This window comes from Lathamus discolor, chromosome 1 (assembly GCF_037157495.1).
Source record: "Lathamus discolor isolate bLatDis1 chromosome 1, bLatDis1.hap1, whole genome shotgun sequence".
NCBI classification, from domain to species: domain Eukaryota; kingdom Metazoa; phylum Chordata; class Aves; order Psittaciformes; family Psittacidae; genus Lathamus; species Lathamus discolor.
The window spans coordinates 88068709-88090520 of record NC_088884.1 but is presented as its reverse complement, the minus strand read 5'-3'; the positions used below and the strand labels follow the sequence as shown (position 1 = coordinate 88090520).

General features: G+C 46.9%; 1 protein-coding gene and 1 long non-coding RNA gene across 2 annotated transcripts; both read right to left on the bottom strand.

Moving 5' to 3' along the window:
• Positions 1-481: 481 nt before the first annotated feature.
• EREG (epiregulin) lies at positions 482-9598 on the bottom strand. Its single transcript, XM_065685468.1, has 5 exons — positions 9453-9598; positions 3134-3217; positions 2572-2695; positions 1863-2009; positions 482-891 (listed from the first exon to the last, which is right to left on the bottom strand). Exons 1-5 carry the CDS (start codon positions 9496-9498, stop codon positions 831-833), a joined length of 462 nt encoding a protein of 153 aa, XP_065541540.1. The 5' UTR covers positions 9499-9598; the 3' UTR covers positions 482-830.
• Positions 9599-11904: 2306 nt separating this feature from the next.
• Positions 11905-17874, bottom strand: LOC136007249 (uncharacterized). The gene is made up of 4 exons (XR_010609553.1): positions 17730-17874; positions 17238-17281; positions 12756-12846; positions 11905-12093 (listed from the first exon to the last, which is right to left on the bottom strand). It is a non-coding gene; the product is annotated as an uncharacterized LOC136007249 (long non-coding RNA).
• Between the last annotated feature and the right edge of the window lie 3938 nt (positions 17875-21812).

Genomic DNA, 21812 nt, shown 5'->3' with positions numbered 1-21812 from the left:
TGCCCTGGCCCTGCTGGCTACGCTGTTTCTTATGCAGGCCAGGATGCTGTTGGCCTTCTTGGCTGCCTGGGCACAAGCTGCTCATGTTCAGCACTGTTAGTGAGCACCCCCAGGTCCTTTTCCATGAGGAGCTTTCCAGTCACTCTTCCCCAGGCCTGGAGCATTGTGAGGGGTTGTGGTGACCCAAATGCAGGACCGGGCACTTTGCCTTGTTGAACCTCATAGCATTGGCCAAAGCCCATGGATCCAGCCTGTGCAGATCTCTCTGCAGAGCCTCCTGCCCTCCAGCAGATCAACATTACCACCCAACTTGGTGACCTTGCAAACCGACTGAGGGTGCCCTCAATCCCCTCACCCAGATCATTGACAGAGACATTAAACAAAACTGGGCCTAGGAGTGAGCCCTGGGGAACATCATTTGTGACCAGCTGCCAAGTGGGCTGAACTCCATCCACCACCAGTCTTTGGACTCAGCAGACACTTTGACTTGGTCTACAACTTTTATTTCAAGGAGTGGAATTGTTTTGAGCATATTCACAAGAATAAATATAAAATTACTCTTCAGAGTAAGAAGATGAGTTTTTATAAAAATATATCTCTATCCCACAGAACCACGAAGGTGGGGTTCTCATGAGGAAATAATATTTAATAAAAAAATAAAACACTGAAAATAAAATGCTTGACCTATACTGATTGGATCACCAAGCAACTGAAAATTTTACAAAGATATAAATATTGTAAATATTGTTAATAAAAATAACATTTAAATAGATGAGAAGTCAATGAGTCCATCCAGATGAACAGAACACTGTAGGAAGCCACCATTTCTTCTACAGGGCACCAACTTCCTTGTATTCACTGGCGTTCATTTGTCTCTTCTTATTTTGGTACCTGGAAGTAGAGAAGTGTGAGTTCTGGAAAGCCAGTTGTTCCAAAGGGCTTTTTGTGGGGTGAAGGCAGGTGCAAGGAAGAAAAAGGAAATGCTGCATGACCTCCTCACATTTGTTTTAAGCCTCTAGTAGCTAACCTCTGTCTGTGATCACTTCCATGTCTGAGATAACTTTCAGGCAGTCTCATGTCTCATCTCTTCACTAAGGTTGTCCCATCTGCATTAAAGTCTTCCTATTGATATTAGCTTTGGCTTGGAGAAATCCTGCTGGATCCTTGCCCGCAATAGGGCTGAGTATCCTAACCAACTTGGCCACCTTGTGTTTGAAATGATGTGCCATCAAGTCTTCATGCAGGGAAGAGGCATTACAGTGGTCACCATCTAGCTGTCAGATATGTGAAGCTGAGCTCTCCCTCTGGGGGCTGTTCCACCTTCTCAGCTCTCTCTGACAGCTGCTTACTGTTAGTTTTCAGTCTGAAGAATGACCCCTGCTGCTTGTGGGTCTGTTAATGGGAAAGACTACTGTCCTCCCTGGTAAAGCAGATAAGGCATTGCTTGTGATATCACAGTCACCACAATAACACAACTGATAAAAACCACTGATGCAGTTGTCCTCCAGTTCTGGATGACGGGGGAAAGAGCATTATGAAAAAAAGGAACTAGAATTTCTATATTCCCTGTCTGCTCTCTCCTTTACCTCAACACACCTTCCAAGACAGACATGAACTAACCTATACAGCTGTCTATCAGGGTTAGAAGGCATCTGAAGATACTGCTGCCTAGCCTGCAGTTTGGGTTATGCTATGCAGTCAGCATACTTTACCAAGCGCAGACTAGCAGGTCTGTCTGTCAAACTAGCTCCATTCAGTCAAGTGAACACAGGTACCCTGCTCTATCTGGAGGTACTCAGGGGACATCTTGCGGCAAATACAGGGGATTAGCCTTCCTGAGCCATGAAGGATGTCTTGCTTACCTTCTGCAGATGTAGTAGCTTGCAGTGGAGATGGCAATGAGGAAAAGCAGAACTATGATAACCGTCAGTGCCACATACTCCTTACTGAGGGGTTGTCTGACCAATTCTGAATGCACGCATCGGACACCAGAGAAGCCTACGTCACACCTGAGGATGAGAGATGCACAATTAGAGACACAGCCATGGGGTTACACTTTAGCAGTCCACAAAGCATGCTGTACTGCTAGCCTGCTCTTTCCTCAGGGACACGCAATTGGAACTGATGTACTGCAAGCCAACGTGGTCCTAGAAATGGTTGCAAAGTCTTCAAATGAGGAATACCCTTTAAAATACCTAGAGGATCTTTATTTTGCAGGCTGAATTCAAGGAGAAACCTGGTTTCTTTGCCTGAGGTCTGGATCTCACACTACTATAAATACAGATGACAGGGAAGCGCATCAGAATGAGTGTCCCAAGTTTAAGTTCGGTTGTTGATAAATTTCAGGTGCCTAAGACTCTCACCTAGGTTTCACCGGAGCCAGCACATATGCTTAACACTTGCTTAAATATACATATATTGCTCCTCTTTAATGTCTTGTAAGCATTTAAATACTTTGCTGGATGGGTGTTCCAGCTAAGTGCCAAGAGCAGTGAGATGAAAGGCCCCATGCAGTTCACCTCCAAGCCCACCTCAGGGAGGTCTGCAGGACGCACCATGTCCTCTCCATACCTGCAGTAGTGTTCATCCAAGTCCACTATGTACACGCACTGCCCATGGAAGCAGTAGTCCTTCATTTCAGGCTTGCATTTAGTTATCCCAACTTGTGCCACACGTGGACTGTTATCTGTCTGGACTGCAAGGAGATTTTGTTAGTATGTCATCAGCCTTATTTCCCCTTTGTATTTCCCAAACAATGTATAAGCTTTACAATTACAACTAATAGTCTCACGACTAGGAGACCTACAAAGCAGCAGGAGGTGACCCTTCTGAACAGGGAGAGGATTTTCCCAGGCCAGAGTTATATTGACTTTTGGGAGTTCCACATAAGCTATTTCTGCTTTCACAGCAGAATTCACACTTCAGGCAGAACTCTTCAGCTAAAGAAGCAATATTAAAGGAAATGTAGGCTAAAACCCAGCTCTTGTTCAACAACACTGGACACTCTGCAGGATGTTGGCCATGTTGTTCAACAGAAAAATGATTTTCAAGAGCACCTCAGTGAGGCCACCAGGAAAAGAAGATGGGAACCCAAGACTTGTTCACTGCAGATTGAGCCGTGCAGTACACTTACTTAGTGCTGTTGTGCAGTTCTCCATTTCACCAGGCCCACATAATGGGATCACTGTTGTGCCCAGGACTGCTTGCAATAGGTAGCCTACAAGAGAATAAAAAGAAGAGTCAAAAGTAGGTGCTTTTCAAGTGTAGTTAAGTATTTCAGTTGGTGTATTCATCAAGTTAATACAAGAACAACAGAAACTTTTATGTTAGGAAAACCCTAGTGCTGGAAGCTGAAAAAATACAGGTCTGGGAGATCTGCTGCCTGTATCATATAAGGCAGCCCAAAGAAACATCTCTGAAATACAAACTTTAATGTAGAACAGAGATCAAACAGAAATGTAGTGCCTGTGACCACCTCTCACCCATACTCAAAGTGAAACTGGGCAGGAACAGGCTTGGAGAGATTACACAGGAGAGGCAGAAATTAGGCCAACCCTGATTATGTTCAGTTTCTGACTGGTCTGGCATGACACCTGCACAAGGGACAATGCCAGATTTCTACAATTAGGCATGACAATCCAGCATTCATGGCAGGAGTTCTTTTGGTGATCCAAATCATGATGTCCCTGAGTCACAGCAGTGCAGGGGCAGAGCATTTCCTAGGACTCAGCAACCCCGTGCAGCTGATGATGCAGCGAAGCAGGTCAGTGCTGAGCCAGGCTCAGTGACCCCCGACTTCAGAGAGCACATCCGGCTCGAGGAAGGCTTAACACCAAAGCTGCTCTTTAGCAGCAAAGAGGTTCCTCAGCTGCTGAGGTGGTGTAGCAGCCTGAAAGGTTGGACAGTTCCTGCACTGACACTTGCTCTGGCACAGACCCCCTTCATGTGGTCACTGGGTTGCAGAGTTACTGGCCACTTCAGGGATCCTGGGCCTGTGCTCCTCATCTCAGCAGAACCCCAGGAGAAGAAGGGTACTTTTCTGTCTTCCCTTCACCATCCACACTGAAGCAAACTCCAGCCCAGCAGGTTTGATGTGGCTACCAGACGTAATGAGAGGCTGAGGAGTTCGGCTACTAGAGCTGTGGCTGCATTTCCTCAGGGAGCAAGGATCCTCCTTCCCTTCTCCCAGAGATTCAGCTTCTAAAGCATCTGGACATCTTTGGGGCTGTAGAGTGCTGCACAGGCAGAGCTTTCAGGTATTCTCCTAGTTAAACAAACATTTCTGAATAGGATCTGAAGGCCAACACAAGTGCTCATAGCCTCACAGCTGGCCCCAGAGGAGCAGTGTTTGTCCCAGCTGGCCATGAAATGCAGTTGCCTAACACTTGCTATTGTGGTCACAAACTAACCTGCTGGTGAACTGCTTAGTCATCAGCATCATGCCACACAAGTCAGTAATTTGTGTCTTTGGGCTGTTTGCCTCTATTAACTTGTCAGGTCATGTATGTCTAATGAAGGGAGTGTGCCTTCATAATTTCTTGATCACTCTAATTCAAGTCCAGTTATTAGAAAGTTTCATTACATCTCAGAGTTAAATCTAGGAGTGATTTATGGATTTCCTGCAGCTCCTCTGTTTCTGAGTGATTAGCAGGTTTCCTTCAAGCTTTATTCCAGTTAAAATAAGTCTAGTGGAAGGTGTCCCTGCCCAAGGCAGGGTGGATGGAACTGGATGATCTTTAAGGTCTCTGCCAATCCAAACCATTCTATGATCTATGATTCTAGATACAAGAACAGCAGGAATAACCATCCTGGAGGGACAAGGAGGGTTGTGTATTTGTGTTGCTTTAAAAACACCGCTCCATGTCTTTACCTCCCTCTGCACTGCATTCCTTTCAAAGCTAATAAACCAAGCTTTAACAGAAAGAACAAAGACTAGGGCAACCAAAGGGAGAGCCACGGTAACACAGCAATGATGCCAGCACCCTGACTTGTACAGGAGTAAGCTGGAGCCATCTGTGCCTGCTAGCATGAGTCAGCAGCACCTGCCTTTCACTCCATGGGCAGGACGAGCAAGTTTACTCTCATGGTGGGCATTTTTTATTATTAACACCACTGTGCTTGCTATAGATTTCATGAGGAGAGGCAACTGAACACTTCTGCAAGGCTATGACAGAAACACGAAGTGTTTGAAGGCTGAAGCCATCAGCTGATAGATGCGGTCAGTTCAGTTACTGCCAGAACAGCGGCTTTGAGCTTCCTTGAGGGACCCATGTCCCAGATGATGCTAGGAAAAGGAGATCTGCTGAGTCAGTCCTCCTTCCCAGGTACCAGAGAGACATTTCAGGAGTGCTCCATAGACTAAGCTACTCACTCAGCAGGGAGCAGCTGTGGCACACGACAGCTCTGTTCCACTAAGGATACAACATGTGGTTGCAAAAAGGGATGCTGAAATCCTGAGTAGCCAGAGTTAGTGACCAAGGCTTCCTTCTGCTCCCCATGTACAGCTGCTATCATCTCTGGGCTGTGGCAGGATTTGGTCTGGGGGCCACATGACAGTAAGGAGCATAAATCAAGGCAAAAAGATGCTAGAGGTACCTGGGATACTCACTTGTATTGCACTTGGTTAAATAGATGGATTAAGGCATCTGACAATCCCTATTAGCCTACATATTTTTGTTCCAGTTTACATAATTCCTTGATCCGAGCATAACCTGAGCAATTGCTTTTTAATCTCAAGCTCTTAGTTTGATTGTTTCCAGAACCCGGCTTTTGCATTCAAGAAACTCAAACCCAGGCACATGAAAGAGATGGGTCAGCTCTTCTCTTGGCTCCAGGAGGAGACGCTGCTTTCCAGCTAGAAAAGATGCCAAAACTCAGCACCTATGAGGCATATTAAAAATAACCTCCTCCTCCAACACTGAACCACACATGGCTTGCCCCATTCCAGCAACAACTGACAGCCTGCTCTGCCTGGCTGCAGCCACATAGCCGGAAGGGCTGGAGCAGGTGTGGGTATGTGCTGACACCCAGCAGTATTTGTCACACTGGGGCAAAGTTCCTCCTGCTCTGCACTGTTACATTTTGCCCTTTCCCCCATGCACATATTTCCCCTCTGACATCAATGGGAGGGGTATCCTGAAGGAGGATAAGGGATCCGCACACAGGAATGGCAAAGGAGAGCCTTTCCCAGGATTACTGGGTGATGGATGCCAAGCATGGCACCTGGGAGAGGTCATTATGTTCTATAACTTTGCTGATCACTAAGCAAACACAGCATAGAAGATAGCAGTAATGAGATGGTGGATATTCACATGTGCCTTGCAGGAACGTGAATGCTATGCTGATGCTCCAGTAGCATGCACATGCAACACTATCTATCTGGTCCTGGGGTTGTTCCTGTCAGTTTGACACCAACAGGCTGGTACAGTAACAGGCTGCTGCTGGAACAGTAATAGTCTCAGGCTTCTGAGAGGTCAATCACCATTTCAGTTGGCTTTGCCTGTCATTGAGATCACTAGTTAATCTGAAGAAGACCCTCTGATGCTGCTTCACATCTGACATCCCTGTGATCTCTCTGCCACAGCAGTAGCACCTACACTTTTCACATGGGTTGCAATGCCAAACACAGAGATGTCCAGGTGACACACACCTACAGGATCTCAGCCCATTTTAACCCTGGAGACAGGTCAAAGTGAGTCCCCCTTACCTGATTTTGGACACCCAGAGCACATCTGTCTAAGGCCTTCTTGGTGCAGACTAGGCAGGAATCATGGAAGTTAGCCAGTCCTATTGGCTTTGTGAGCATTGCTATTAATACCATTTAACTCCAGAGCATTGCCTTCCATCAATCAGAGTCTGCTGGTAACCTCCTTAGCTAGCCACAGCAGTTCACAGGCCACCTCAGACAAAGCAAGCACCTCTGCCAACAAAGGCTAGGTGGGTGGCTGTGTTTTAGATGAGGATCATAGAAACTTAGATTTAGCCAGGAAAGCCTTGCAAGCAGCCTGCTCTTATTCAAGATTTGGCTGTGCAACCACACCACTCACACGAAACACAGCATCTCTAAAGTACAGGTTATCCACACAAGCTGAGCATTTTATTTTCCTGGGAAAGGGGAAGTGGTCATGCAAGATAAGCACCTTAGACAAAGCACACTTGCCCATCTTTGCACTCTGGATAAGCTGTTTGTTTGCTGCTTAATGTTTGGGTACGATGTACATGGTGCCTAATTGCCTGACCATGCCCAACACTCCTTTATACAAGACATACAAGACGTACAGGTTGCTCTTCTCACCATGTGAAAGGAGATGCTGTCAGCTCTTTCCACCACTCGTGCCGATGCAGTCTATGGATAGTTCGCCTGTTGTCTAAATGCAGGGCCAGATGTGATGGTTCTGAGAGAGACAGGCTCAAATCAACTGCCCTTAAGACAAGTGGACAGGAATGGCTACACATGTTTATATGTGGAAGTGGTGTCCAGATTTCCCCATCTCACATTTTGTATCCATGCCTTCAGAAGTGCTGACTAAGTCACGGATGCCCAGGGCCAGACCACAGCAGTTCTGAGACAGCCCTGGAAACACCAGCCTGTTACCGGAAGACTATCACTCTAAAATTGCTACAGGCCCACATGACCATCTTCAACACGGTGTCAGGACTTACCCTTAAGCAGAGATAATGCAGATAATTACATATTATGTGCACCCAGTCATCTCAGTACTGCTTGCACCTTTGTGGAGACTTGCATACCACTGACCTTACTCACATGCTACCCCTGTGCCACTCTGCTTTCCACCATACATGGGGACAGAGGTCCCCATGCCACAGAAGCGGCAGTAATCCATCATTGCTTCCAGCCAGACACATCAGCCACTGACATTTTCTACATCATTTTCCACATCTACTCATCAGCCTTAATGTTTAGCCCACTTGCTGATGACCAGACAAATGCGACATGGGAAAACAGAAGGTCAGCAACTGCTGAAACTGTCCAGTGATTCTGGAGATCTGAGGATGGCCACTGAGCGGGCATTACAGTGACTGCAAGGAGACCAGTGACAAGGCTGCTGCAGTAACTCACGGAAAAGGCAGGGCCTGGGCTTGGCTCCATCACCACCACATCACTGTGTGGCTCCTCAGGGGTGAATGACAGCTCTCTCCTACCACGTCAAACCCATGACAGCCAGGATAGCAAGCTGACAATGACCGTCATTTCATTCAGGCTTCAGCCATTCAGCTTCATCTTAAAAGTCTGGTCTAACACCAGCTACAGTCTTCCTAGCTTCTGCCAGTGGCACCAAGTTCTGCTTATACTACTGACCTGGGAGGGGAAGGCAGTAAAAAACTCATACCACTCATTATGATGCCATTTAGCTATGACTATGCCCTTACTACTGGATTCCTGCCCCGGAAATTAATAAATCCATATACAGGCTCATAAAGACATACTAGCTCCTTCCAAGACACCAGGAAAAGGTGTTCAGCCCACTGTGCTGGCAAGTGAGATGCTGTGCAGCAGCTTATCAAAAAGCTATTATGGAAGTACTTGGCCAAGATGAAAGACACAAACTCATGCTGCCAAAGGAACATCTGCCCCAAAAAAGAAGTCTTGGGAACTGAGGTTCCCCACTGTGACCCTGAGCCTGCCATCATGTGTGTGAGAAGATGCTTTGTCATTAAAGCAGCGCATGAATACGCCAGGTCTGGGTCCCGCCTCAAACGTTTGCTGCCACGCAGTTCAAGTCACCCCATGGTGACCCTCTCAGCACTCCCTGCCAGTGCCCAGCCACAGTGTGGGGCAAAGATCAGCTCTTGCTTCACATGACACCCAGGCTCCAGGATTCTCGATGCTCTGAGCATCCAATGTTCACTTTGGACTTTCAAGTAGCTTATGTCATGCAATAGAGTAACACGCTGCCAGTGAGGAGGTGGAGAAGTGTCAAGCAGAGGGATGCCACAACCTGTTTTGTTACCATAAGGAAGTCTATGCTGCCGTGGGGATTCACCGGCTGAGCTCACCCAGAGTGTGGCAGGGGTGAAGGCAGTAGGACCAGACTACAAGCAGGACAGGACAAGGTGAAAGAGAACAGACTGCACTGCCTTGAGCACACTGCGCTGCGAGCAGAGCTGGGGAAAAGGGGAGTGAACATTCACCTTCACTCCATCACTTGGGCATCACACAAGCAACAAAACGTCTCAAGAACAGCACACCACGGAGTAACACCTGTGTTCTCTGCTCTCTATCTCACACAACCACCTAGGTATACCCATCCCTGCCCATGACTTCATCTCGAAGAAAAAACACGTCACCTTCACCTGAAGGCGAGCCCGGCTTTATGCTTTGCCAGACATTTTCCAGCAGCTGGAACACCCCAGCCCCAAGACTCAGCGCCTGATGCCCTCCCAGTCCCTGCCCCTCAAAGCAGCGTCCCACATCGCCGGGCGGCACTCACCGAAGAAGAGCAGCAGGCTGCGGACCCGCAGGCATCTGGCGTCCATCGCCCTCCCGTTCCGGGAAGAGAAGAGAAGAGGAGGAAGCAAGAGAGGAAGAGGAGGCAGCCGGTTGCAGCGGAGCGGCGGGAGCCGTATGGGTGTCGGCCTCGCCGCGCCGGACCTTTATGGGCCAGCGGGAGAGGCGGGGCACGGCTCCGGTGATGAAACCCCGGCTCGGCCGGGGGCAGGTCCCCGGCCTCCTCGCATCCTGCCCCGCCGCCCCCGGCCGGGCCGGGCCGAGCCGAGCCGAGCCGGGCTGTTCCACCCTCGGCGGGCAGGAGGTGCACCCAGTGGGGAGGGCAGGGGAGGCACACGCCTGCCTGATCCCTCTGGCTCTTGCTTGCTAGCCATGCACATTTGGTTTCCTTATTTTTGCAAGCGTTACGGCAAATTATACATGGGGTTGTAAACTTACCCATCCCCTCTGAGCCATCTGGCCAAGGCGCTGATGCCTGGGATCTCCTGGGGCAGCAGATGCCCCCGGCTGGATGCACAGCCTCAGCACTACTTGCCTTCAGTTCATCATAGAATCATAGAATGATTTGGGTTGGAAAGGACCTTAAGATCATCCAGTTCCAGCCCCCTGCCATGGGGCAGGGACACCTCCCACTAGACCATGTCACCCAAGGCTCTCTCCAAACTGGCTTTGAACACTGCCAGGGACAGTGCATTCACAACTTCTTTAGGCAACCCATGCCAGTGCCTCACCACCCTCACAGTAAAGAACTTCTTCCTTAGATCTAATCTGAACTTCCCCTGTTTCATCTTAAACCCATCATCCCTTGTCCTATCACTACAGTCCCAGATGAAGAGTCCCTCTCCGGCATCAGGGCAATGCATATTGGTGTGAGATTTTGCCAGTGCAGCGTGTACCTGGAGCCAGCTCCTGCCTGGGTGGGCCACTGCACTGCGATGCTGGCCATCATAAACCCAGGTTGGGAAACACCTCAGGGTGAGCAGCTAGCAACTTGCTGCCCTCCCCCATCTTGCATCCCCTGACATCTGAAGGGACCCTCGCTATATATGAACTGCTGCCAGGGTCACAGCAGTTGACAGGGATGTCAACACCTGGACCACCTGTGATGGCCCTAAGGTCAGTGGGTGCTTAAGCTGCATTGCCCCTCCAGCCCTTGGCCTCGTCACAGCATGAGTAGCAATAGATCTTTAGTTACCTTGACAGCAGTTGACTAATTATGGCTATTTTTTTAAACAACTTCTTTTAAGTATCTTGTTGAAGCCCACACACTGTCACTATGTTAGGCAAGGCCTTGTTCAGCACTTACCTCCCACCACTGGATAGCTGAGGGATACTCCACCCCCAAATCCCTACTGTATGCATCTGCCTGAAATATCAAGTGTGTTTTGTCTAACCAACCCGCTCAATGGTGGTTATTTCTTTTCCTTTTAAAGGAAAACCTTCCTGTGCCTTATCACTTTCCATCATCAAAAAGGCAAGGTGACACCCAATTTACTGCAGGATTGATAAGCCTGTCTCACAGCAAGGAATCTCAGTATTGACAGCAAAGTGCAGTTTAATAGCTGGCTAGTCAAGCACCCATAGTTTCTCCATTTTATAGGTAGTTATTCATATAAGTTAACTGTAGAAGATACTGCAGAACATGATATACTACAACTCCATGTTCAGAAAGCAATTACAAGTAATGAACAGGCTAATTCAGGGAGCTGGAATAGATCTGGCACTTAAAAATCATACTCCTTCTTACTTTGGGAGTGTTTTCTTAGGTCTACATAAGTGTGGAGATGCTGATATGAAATAAGGCAACATATCACTAGAGAACTGTATGACAGCACCACTTACACATTAGCTAAATGGTATAAGAGTTGGCAACAGAATCAAGATCAGTGTGAAAGTAGAATATAGAAGTTCATCCCCCACAATAAAGTGGGACATGATACAGTTGGAATCTTTCTGAGTCCCCTTTTCCCCCCCTCTAGCATTAGGCTCATGGCTTATCCACACAATCAGCATCCTGCTTTAAGGTTGGAGATGGCAGCTTTTTCTCATGCCACATGACTGGTTTTGTTGCTTCCTTAGTTTGGGCTGATCCCCCTCATTAAGGATTTTATTATCTGCCCTTTCAGGGATCAGAATGAGTAAAGAAAGGAATTGCAATGATTAGTAAAGCATTTTTGTGTGTGGGCATGTAGATGTCTTAAAAAGCAGCATCACTGTAGAACTTCCACTTTATAATTAATTTCACCCTTAAATTGCTGCATGATTTATCTTCTGAAAGAGAGCACTTAATTATAGTCTTGTACCGGTATACAGATACCAAGTAACGCTGACACAACTGGAGAAATTCATTGGAATTTCCTCTTTCAGATTTGAATATATGAAAAACAAGCATCATAGACACATCTTTATCTTTCTGCAATGTTCTTTACCTCATGGTATGTGGTTCTGCATTTGGCATCCCTGCTTGCGGCTTTCACCATCCTCTCCTTCATGTGGAGGCCATCTCTTTGGATATGGTTGGTACACACCTTCAGAGCCAGTTTTCCAAGAGACTCTTCACAGTAAGTAGTGCCTTCTTGCACCCATGGGTTCATTGTGAGGTATGTTCATTGCATCCCACAGATCTGAGAATAGAGGGACGTGTCTGTACAGTGCCAAGAGTTAGCACTGGTTGGGCAACAGAGCATGATGGGTGCACTCCAGCTTTTGGCCTCAATTGCAGCTGGGGTGAACTGGCACACCCAAGTCAAGTCAAGGATAGCTTTATGCCACTTGGCATCACACCAGTGGAGGCAAGGAGCCCCCAGAATGCTTTGTCATGTCAGGATCTTTCTCTTTACAAAGCTTAACAAGAACATGAGGAAATATGTCTTGTGCAAAAGACTTGCTTGCTTTTATTACCTTGCAATGGTTTAATAACCGTCTTGAAAGAAAATTTTCATTTACAAAGCACATAGACTCAACTCAAGTCCATGTTATGCTTTTAATCCTCTTTCACTATCACAAGCATTCATCTCTCCATTTTGGACAGAGCAGCAGTGATTATTTCAAGGGTACGGATTGAGCTTTGCCTATCAGTTTAGCTATCACTCATGACAGAGGGTTTTCTATGAACAACATACCCTTTTCAACTTAGAGAGGGGAAAATACAGCTCAAACGTACATTTTTCTGGGCTTGAAAATGCTTTTCCTCATGGTGATGTGCTGTAGAAGAATACAAGGGTTCATAGCCACTTTATGTATGTGTTTGTACATAACTAAAGGTGTACATAACAATAGTACTTACTTTAGCTGCTTTCTGTAGGCCTCGCATCTAGTTTCATGCAGTATCATCATGGGGATAGATCTGCATTGGTTTTGTCTGTCAAGAATAAGACCTATTTTCAAAATCAACATGTTTTTGTTAGAAAGCATTTTTGAAACTGGAAGAAAATCATTCTTAGTCTAGGACTGAGGCACTTGGTACTGTCACACATACTCAAAGTAACAAAAAGCAGCATTTTCATACATCCTTGGGAAAATCTGCCAGCATTTTTTGAGACCAGCACAAGTGCATACATCAGTGTGTGTAAGAAATTTTTATATCTAGTGAGATTTCATTGCATAGCATGATAGATCCTCAAGAAGTACTCTCAAAAGAACAGACAGCTAGTTGGAGCACAGCTCACTTGACAGCATTTACATTTGAGCTACAGAAAAATGAAAATCCTACGTGGCAAAAACCATGAGGCTCACACGTGAGCACAAATGCCCTAAGAAGGGAATACATTTAACTGGCCTACACAGATAAGGTAGTCTGGAGGAAAGGAAGTAAGAAAAAACACCTTGAGCCAAACTTGGTTTCAGATCTGCCATGTATGTGAGGGCTGAATTAGGTCAGACGTTCTTAAACAGCCAGGCTCTCCTGTAAACTATGAGAGGTCAGAACACTGACCCCAAGGCTGAAAGCAGCTGATGCCTCTTCCAGTAAACGCAGCGGGAGGTCAGAGCTACCAGACAACACCAAATTCAACCATTTCTTAGCCAACTTCTTGGGTCAGCATTAACTAGCAAATTAAAAAAGAAAGAAAAAAAAACCAAAACCCACCCCAAAACCCAAACAGCTAATTCCTGTCCATTTTGATGGGATGTCTTAGAAGATGAAGATGACAAGGTGGACAGATCTGCCTGTTCACGCTGCACTGCTACCTGTGGGGCAGTTTTTAAAGCTTCGTTCTTCTGCCTAGTATAACATTTCCACTACTCTCCCCTGGGTAACTCCTGAATGGCTTAACACATCTCACTGGCAGGAAGAGCTTCATAATGCTCAGCCAGTGTTTTCCCTTTCCTAATTACAGCTCAGTGCTCCATGCTAAGTGATTTCTTAGCCTCCAAGGGGTTTGGAGCTTTTTTCATTTGTGGAGTCTTTTCACGGCTTCTGCCTTCACTTGCTGCTACATAAACCTGTGCAAGCATTTTATCTGCACCCTTGTAAAGGATGTTATCGAACCAAGTCCTTCCCTTATTACTGCCCATGTATCTAGGAATAATTTCTCCTTGCTCCACATGATTTATTAAGAATATGGGAAAGAGCAAGATAGAAGATATATGGTTTACCCCACAGCACATAGCAGGCTGCAAGCAAGCTGGGAGACCACTGCCCCTTTACCCATTAGTCCTGTGTGCTGTTCTGTCCATCAGCACTTCCTGTGAGTTCATAAAGTCAGCTCTTCAACAGGGTTTGCATTCTCCAGGAAGACCAGAGTTAACCACTGAGATACCGAACACATGCAAATGTAGAGTGCCCTCTCTGATGGTTCACTGTGTGTATACATGGGTGCAGCATTCAGACCCCTGCCTGGTGGCCAGTATAACTGAAAGCATGATTGGGTGGCTGGCCATGTAGCCCATCGACTCAACAGCTCTGCCCAGAGAGCAACATCCATCACAGGACAGTGAAATGACAGACAGAATCACCACTGTGAGGACTGGTGTGACTCAGGAGGCACTCAACGGCTCCTGTCAGGCATTCACCACACTGGTCAGTCCTGGCTACAGGCTCTCCACTGCTACCTTCCACCCTTCTCCTGTATCTTCCCTCTGGAGAGCTGGTGTTAGCATGGGGAAGAAAAGAAGAGATGCTGTATATGAGTGCCACAGTCAGCGGGAAGGGAAGACCTCCCCTGGGCAAGAACAGGGCCAGTACTAAGGCATGCGCTAAAGCCTAGACAATATGTATGCTTGCACGTGATCAGCTGAGCCCTCCTACCTGCTCCATTTGGGAACCTTGGCATCAGCAGCATGGCTACACAGGCATCACCTATGGTGGCTTCAACCCTTTGGCAAGCTATTTTGCCCCTTGCACTGCTGCAGGGGGTGAGGGGATAAAAGCAGGGCAGGAGCAGAGGAAAGGCTGACTTGCAGGCTATTTCCCAGCCTCAGTATTGCTGTGCTTGGCCCGCTGAAAGGGAGAAGCAGCGCAGAGCTGTGACTCACCCTGTGCTCCAGGCCTTGTAGCCAGCCCCAGACTCCACATTTTGGCTGCAACTCAGTGGTGCCTGTCACCTGCACGAGGAGCTGGGGCACCCTCTGCACCAGCAATGTGTCATTAGGGATGATGGAGTAAACAGCAATCCACCTGAAACCAGCTTGGCCAGCACCCATTCCAAAAACCAAATCTAGGAAAGAGGCATGGATCCACGGTGTATTTGTTTGGCCTGGTAACTAGCAGTAGGCATGGGAGCAGATGTGCGTAGTGGAATTCCCCCATCCACTAGCATTATGGGACACTCCCATTACTGTTCTGATAATTACTGTTAATCATTACTATTACTGAAGTGACCAAAAAAATAAAAGGCTGTCATGATCAGGCCTTTATTGTGTTGGCTGTTGTCACGCAAAGGTGATGAGCCAGCCTGCCCCAGGGGACCTATAAACACAGTTGACAATTCATCACCACACTCTTATTTCTAAATAGGACACTGTGGTCCACAGTGAAGCTCCCCTGCAACTCCAGCAGGGATAAGCTGTGGCACTCCCTTGGCTCACATGAGCTCTGAGCTGGGCACTTCATATCATGCTCCCTCTCTGCCAAGGTGCAGCTAGAAAGAAAAGAGGCTGACCAGGAATGCTTTGGGGTTGCAACACTCAGCATGATGTTCCCATTTTGTGTTTTCCCTGTCCAGGCCCATCCTGCTATAAAACTCCATATTCTTTGATCTCCAGTGAATTCAGTACCACCACATCTCGAGAGCCAACCATGAATCACATGGTATGCGGAAACTTCTGGGGTTTCATTTGGGAATGACCAATACTATGTGAAATCACCTTCTAGTCACCTTCTCCTCCCAGCCATGGTCTGAACATCACCTCAGGTATCCAAGCCTCCCCAGACACCTAGGTTCCTAGGTCAAGGACTGAATAAATGGATTAGCCAGCTTATCTACACAACAGGTACCAAAAGGGATCCCCAGGGAAAGATGTGGGGCCAAGAAGGGCAGATATCTCCAGCACAGGTGGACACCACCGGGATGCCCTGGAGGAGAGGTGCCAGCAGCTGAGACACTTCCACAGATAATTCCTCCACATGTTATCTTCACATCCACCCCCCCATCCCTGTTCCTGCAGCTTGATGTTATTTAAGAGATGCAGATTTCCTTCATGACACTCGGAGCGCATGCGTATAAATCAAGTAGAACAGGACAAAGGCCAGGGCTGGGTTTAATTAGATTGGTGTCAGCTATCAAATTAAGAACAGTACTAAGCTAGGGTAGGCAGTTCTTGATCAGTGCTCCTGCAGCCAGAATCTATCCTTCCTACATGACAAAAAGGGCTGGGGATAAGGTCAGGTAGCCAAAGCTGCCAACCACAAGTTAGGTCTCTGAGTCTAGCTAAACTCCTCAGTAAAGATAGTACCTCCACAGGACTTTCAAAAAGAATAGGAATCCCTGAAAACAACCTTTTTTTTTTGAGAGCCCAAAGAGAGGCTGCCCATTAGATGCTCAGGATGGGACACTTTTGGCCACTGAGCTGCAGCATGCCTACAGCAGAGGTCACCCCTTCACACCTAACACACTGGTGTTCCAGCTCCACACCCAGATTAATCTACCCTGCCCATACCAAGCACACAGGCAGCCTGACATCAACCAAAAAAACATTAAGTTCACACAGGAGATGACCTGTCTGAGGTGAAGCATGCCAGAATCCATGCAGAACATGGCCCTGCTCTTGTCTGTCCATCCCAGCTCCTCAAATCCTTCCCCCCATTTTGTTACTGTAACATTCCCGTCCCTGAACCAGAGACGAATTTCCAGGAAGGGCAACTGTGTATAAAGCAAATTTCCATCTTTCCAAATCAACTACTTTATAGGGCACATGGGTTAACTAAACTAAAAAAGAGGTCTTAATTCAAGTTTCTCTCTCCTCTCCCCTAGAACATTCTTATGCAACGTGGTCCTGCGTGCATTTGACAATTTGTGGGAGCTTTGATGACCATATCACATCTCATCAAGAGCTGCTGGCCCACTGCATTGCAAATGTTGGAATTGTCATTTACGTAGATCCAAATAACATCCTTTGGGCAATGGCCTTCAATTGTTTACTTGGGTTTCCATAAACAGGATATTAACAACTTGCAAATATCCTGTTGGAAGTCCCTCAGCTGTACTTGCAGGCTCACAACGGACCAGTTTGATGCATGCCCATCTGCAGTAAGTCCCTCTACTCCAACTTCACTGGAAACATTGCACAACTGTCACTGACCACAACAGTTACCTCTAATTGTACGTACCAAGGCTTCTACTTCATGGCTTCTACAGATTGTTTGTAGGGGAACTGTAAATCAAAGAAATAAAACATTATTGTTGTCAGCACTTTCCATAAGCCAAGAGCTATGTAATTCTCGTTCAGGCAGATAAAGCAAATTACACTGCTCTCAATTCTTGTTCCTACATCTCACCTAGAGGCAGGGTTTGTTTTTTTTTCCCCTTTCATATAAACTTCCACTCCAGCTAATTGAAGACAGTGACATGCATGTGTACACACAGACACAGGAAAATAAAAGATTTGTTTGGGTATTCCTTTTGTGTGGTGAAATTGGGTGTTTTGATGAAATTAGAGAATTTCCTGCTACAAATCTAAAAATACCTTTCAAAAAGAAGTCTTAAAACTAAAGTCTCACATTTGAGCAGTCAACCTCAGGACATACCTTCTCAGCAGAGTTACAGATAAGCCAATACTTTCCTCTAAGGTAAACACTGTATTAAAAGCAATGCACACCTACCCTGGCTAGCCCATATTTAGTTGACGAGACAGAGCTAGCTCTGTGGGCTGGAGGAGTGGACTTCACACACAGGGAAGCTCCAGCCTGGAAGCAAAAAGAAGACCAAAAGTAAGAACCCTTGGTGTAGGAGAAGTAGAAGCACCAAGCTGTGTCACTCCTAATCCACATGGGAATAACCCACTACTGGTGCAAAGCAGAGTGACAGTACATCCTTAGCTTCAAAACAGCTGCCCCAAGGAACTGCAACTCCTGCAGGCTACAACTGTACTACCATCAGGTCAGATGAGAGCAAACCATTCAAGAAAAAATAGCTAACCCAACCTTAAATACTGTTTGGGTAGGTGAAGGAATCCTCACATATTGTTGCTGTCTCCAAACATGTTACAACTAAAAACCATCTTGTCACAGCTACCTGGTGCCCTTTGAAGTTTAGAGCTGTTTCTCACCAAAACCCTGGGGTCTGCACATTACACAGATCCTAACACTGTCCCCATAGATGATAATGCTTCTCTGAGTCAAGCTCGTTTCCCCTAGCTCCTATATCCCTATCTGTCATACCCTTGACCAGAAAACATACACAGCCTTCTACCTAAGGTGCTATCTCTCATAAGGATATTCAGTCAAGCTGTGCACTACAGTAAAAGCTGTCTGTCTGAGCCAGTCCAGCTTACCGTCCTCACTGAAGATGGTTCTGAAAGTAAAGAGGGAACAGCTTACTATCCTGGCCTCTTTAGAAGGGCCATGACACCTATGTCTCCGTCCCTGAATTGTGGCTGCTTTGTATTTCCCCAGCCCACTCCTCTAGTGGCATGTGTGACAGGTAGCAATCCTCATTGGCTAGTCGCCAGGCCCACTCTAAAACTTCCTCTTCCCCTTGCCCCCAGGTGGATGCTGCATTGCTCATCTCCCAGCAATGTCTTCCTGTCACTAGCACATTTCCATCCTTTCCCATCTCCCAGATCCAGTCCCCTACAGCCATCACCCTCATTTGCTGCTTTGCCTGATCACCATCCTGTACAACAACTGGGCAGAATGGCAGCAGCGCATAAAGCCAAGACTACATGGCACAAAACACACACTAGCACGTGGTGGCCTTGTAATGATTTCTGTTCCCAAGAGTCCTCAGGATACATCAGAACAAGGCACTGGACTTAGAATCATAGAATAGTTTGCGTTGGAAGGGACCTTAAAGATCATCTAGTTCCAAATTACTCCTGGGAGACTGAGATAAGCCTTCCTACGCTTTGTGACCTTCCCATTCCACATCTCCTCCCCCTGCACACACACTCCCAGACTTTGGTAGAAAGGACATGAGTCATATGCTGTGTCACAAGCAAGAAAAAATTGGAACATCTCATTTCAACCTCATTCTCACAATAACCTCAGTGGTGCCAGTGTCACCAAAACCTTCATAGGCAGGACCCCGTTTTCTTCTCCTCTCCTCCTATGCCAGTCTCTTGAGGGAAAGGAAAGGGCAGGAGATCCTGCTCCTGACACACTCTGAGCAGCCTTTACCCTGGCTGCAAGAGCTGCCCTGGCTGTACCCATGTTGGGGTACACTGCTCTGGTGTCATTCCTGCTGCCACCACAAGTGGAAAACGTTGGGCCTGTTGTTCACACCCCAAATCCATCATTACCACACCTGAACACAGACAATTGCATCTGTGAAACGTGTTCCCTGTGAATGAAACCCTCATAAACTTTAATTTAAAACCATGAGGACAAGGCAGTGGTGTGAAGTCCTGACGCTACTTGTTCTAAGGTAAATGACTGTACTGCACTATGAACTCAGCTGGGCTTCAGATTGCTCTGCAGATAAAGCAGGAGGAAACTGTAACTTACACCAGCTACAAGTGTGTCTACAGCTAAGGAATGAGATAACTAAATGCCCTTGGGGAGATATGAGAGGCATTTAAAGCAAAAAAATTGCTTACCTTTCCCTTACCAGGTAGGCAGATAAACACAAATATCTTTGTTCAATAGTGCCTGAAAGTCTGATGCAAGCCCTCAATAGCAAAGGAAATGAAGGCTTAGAGGCAACCACGGTGCAAGGAAGTGCAACCCCAGCGACAGAACATCCCCCAGCTGCTCAAATAGCAGCAGCTAAGGAGAACTGTGCAAATTGGCAAAGATCATGGGCAAACGGAGGATGGGAGGGCGGAAGCCAATAGTTCCGTGCTGGACACAGAGGCTGGGGTGTTTCACAAGGGCATTCCCAGCTCACCAGGCAGCTCAGCGTATTCAGATTTTCAGTCACATGGCTGCTGGGATAGACACTGCTTACAGCATGCTAAAGGAGGGTGGGAGCAATTTGCGTTACTGCTCTTGCCAAAAGCCTCTATTAGTGTATGTTATAAAAGCTCCAGAGAGGCAGGACATTCCTAAAACCACTTTATGAATATCGGTAACACCTGATACTCCCTCCTCCCCCCAGGTTGTTTACGGATGGCAAGGAGGCAAGCAGCAAAAGCAAAAGAGAGAAAAGCCTTCACTTTCTCTGCAGTGTGCTGGGCCAGGGGAGTCTCTGTGTGATTTCAGCTGCCTGCTTCTCCCACAACACATGCTGAGGGTGATACTGGTTTTCCATCTACAGATGCAAAGTGTTACTTAAGGACTAGGTACTGGTTTAACACATTCTGCACCTATTAAACACCTTAACCCCAACACATCCCTGTGGCTATCCTGATACTTCCCTGGTGGTAGCACCAAGGCACATGCAGTGTCTGCAACTCACCAAATGCACGAGCAGAGATAAAAGGCTTGGATCAGCATCTCCCATGATCCAGATCATGGAGCCTTTTCACACATGGCTTCCTCTGTGGCTGGTGAGTCAGAGTAGTGCCAGCTGCCTCCCTGACTCCTTACCCTGATACTGCAGCTCCGATCTACAGTGTGGGAGCATGGAAATTTAAGGCTGAGCAAGGTAAGAGATTTAAGAGTGACAAAAGTGTCAGGTCATTATACTCAAACAAGGGACCACTCTGTTCCTTGGGCCTACTAACTACAAGCTGGGACATGTTAGATCCTGTGCATGAGGGTCTTGGCAGATCAACCCACGCTTTTCTCCCTTTGCTGCTTCACTGGCACAGGCCAAATCAACTTTTAGTCATGTCTTGTGCCTGCAGTTTGAGACAGACCCTGTTTGAGCTCAAGCTCCTGAACTAGCAGCCCTCCTGAAGCAATGCAAGTTTATTTTGTATCACCGAATTCCTCATGATATATGGAAAGCTTTGCTGGGATTTCTTTGCCAATGACTTGCATTATATCATATTGAACTGTAATTTTTGTATTATTTCTATCATCATTTTTGCATTCTGCATAGGGCCATATACCTGGGGGGGGGGGGTGTGTGGAATTTAACCTGTGGAAAGGACCAAACTACACACGACTATGCAGGCCCTGATCTGCATCTTTTTTCACAGAAACCTGCCACTGTGCCGTGGCAGAGCTCCCTCTCCAAACACTCATACAGGGCTCCATGGCTACATGGATCCAACCCTCCCCACACAGCTGGAGTTGGGGTTTGCTGGTTTGGTTTTAGTTTTCCTCTGAGTTCATCCAAGGGGAAGTTTAGATTGGATATAAGGAGGAAGTTCTTTACTGTAAGGGCGGTGAGGCACTGGAATGTGTTCCTCAGGGAAGTTGTGAATGCTCCATCCCTGGCAGTGTTCAAGGCCAGGCTGGATAGAGCCCTGGGTGACGTGGTTTAGTGTGAGGTGCCCCTGCCCATGGCAGGGGGGTTGGAAGTAGATGATCTTAAGGTCCTTTCCAGCTGTAACTATTCTATGATTCTATGAAATGGGATGTTTTCTGCAGGGCTTTCTGTACATGTCCTGATCTGCATCAACCCCAGTTCTATGATAACAAAGATATTTCTGTGAGAAACTTGCTGTTCAAACACCTGAAATTGAAGTTACAGCCTCAGCTCTGCATCAGCACAAGGTATGGTATGCACATTAAAGTCAGTGATGTTCTATCATACACACAGGGCACCTCTGTCAACATTTGATTATCTACTTCTACATCAAGTAGACACTGATCACAGAAAATATATTTTGCATAGCAGGAATTCTGCATGTGGCA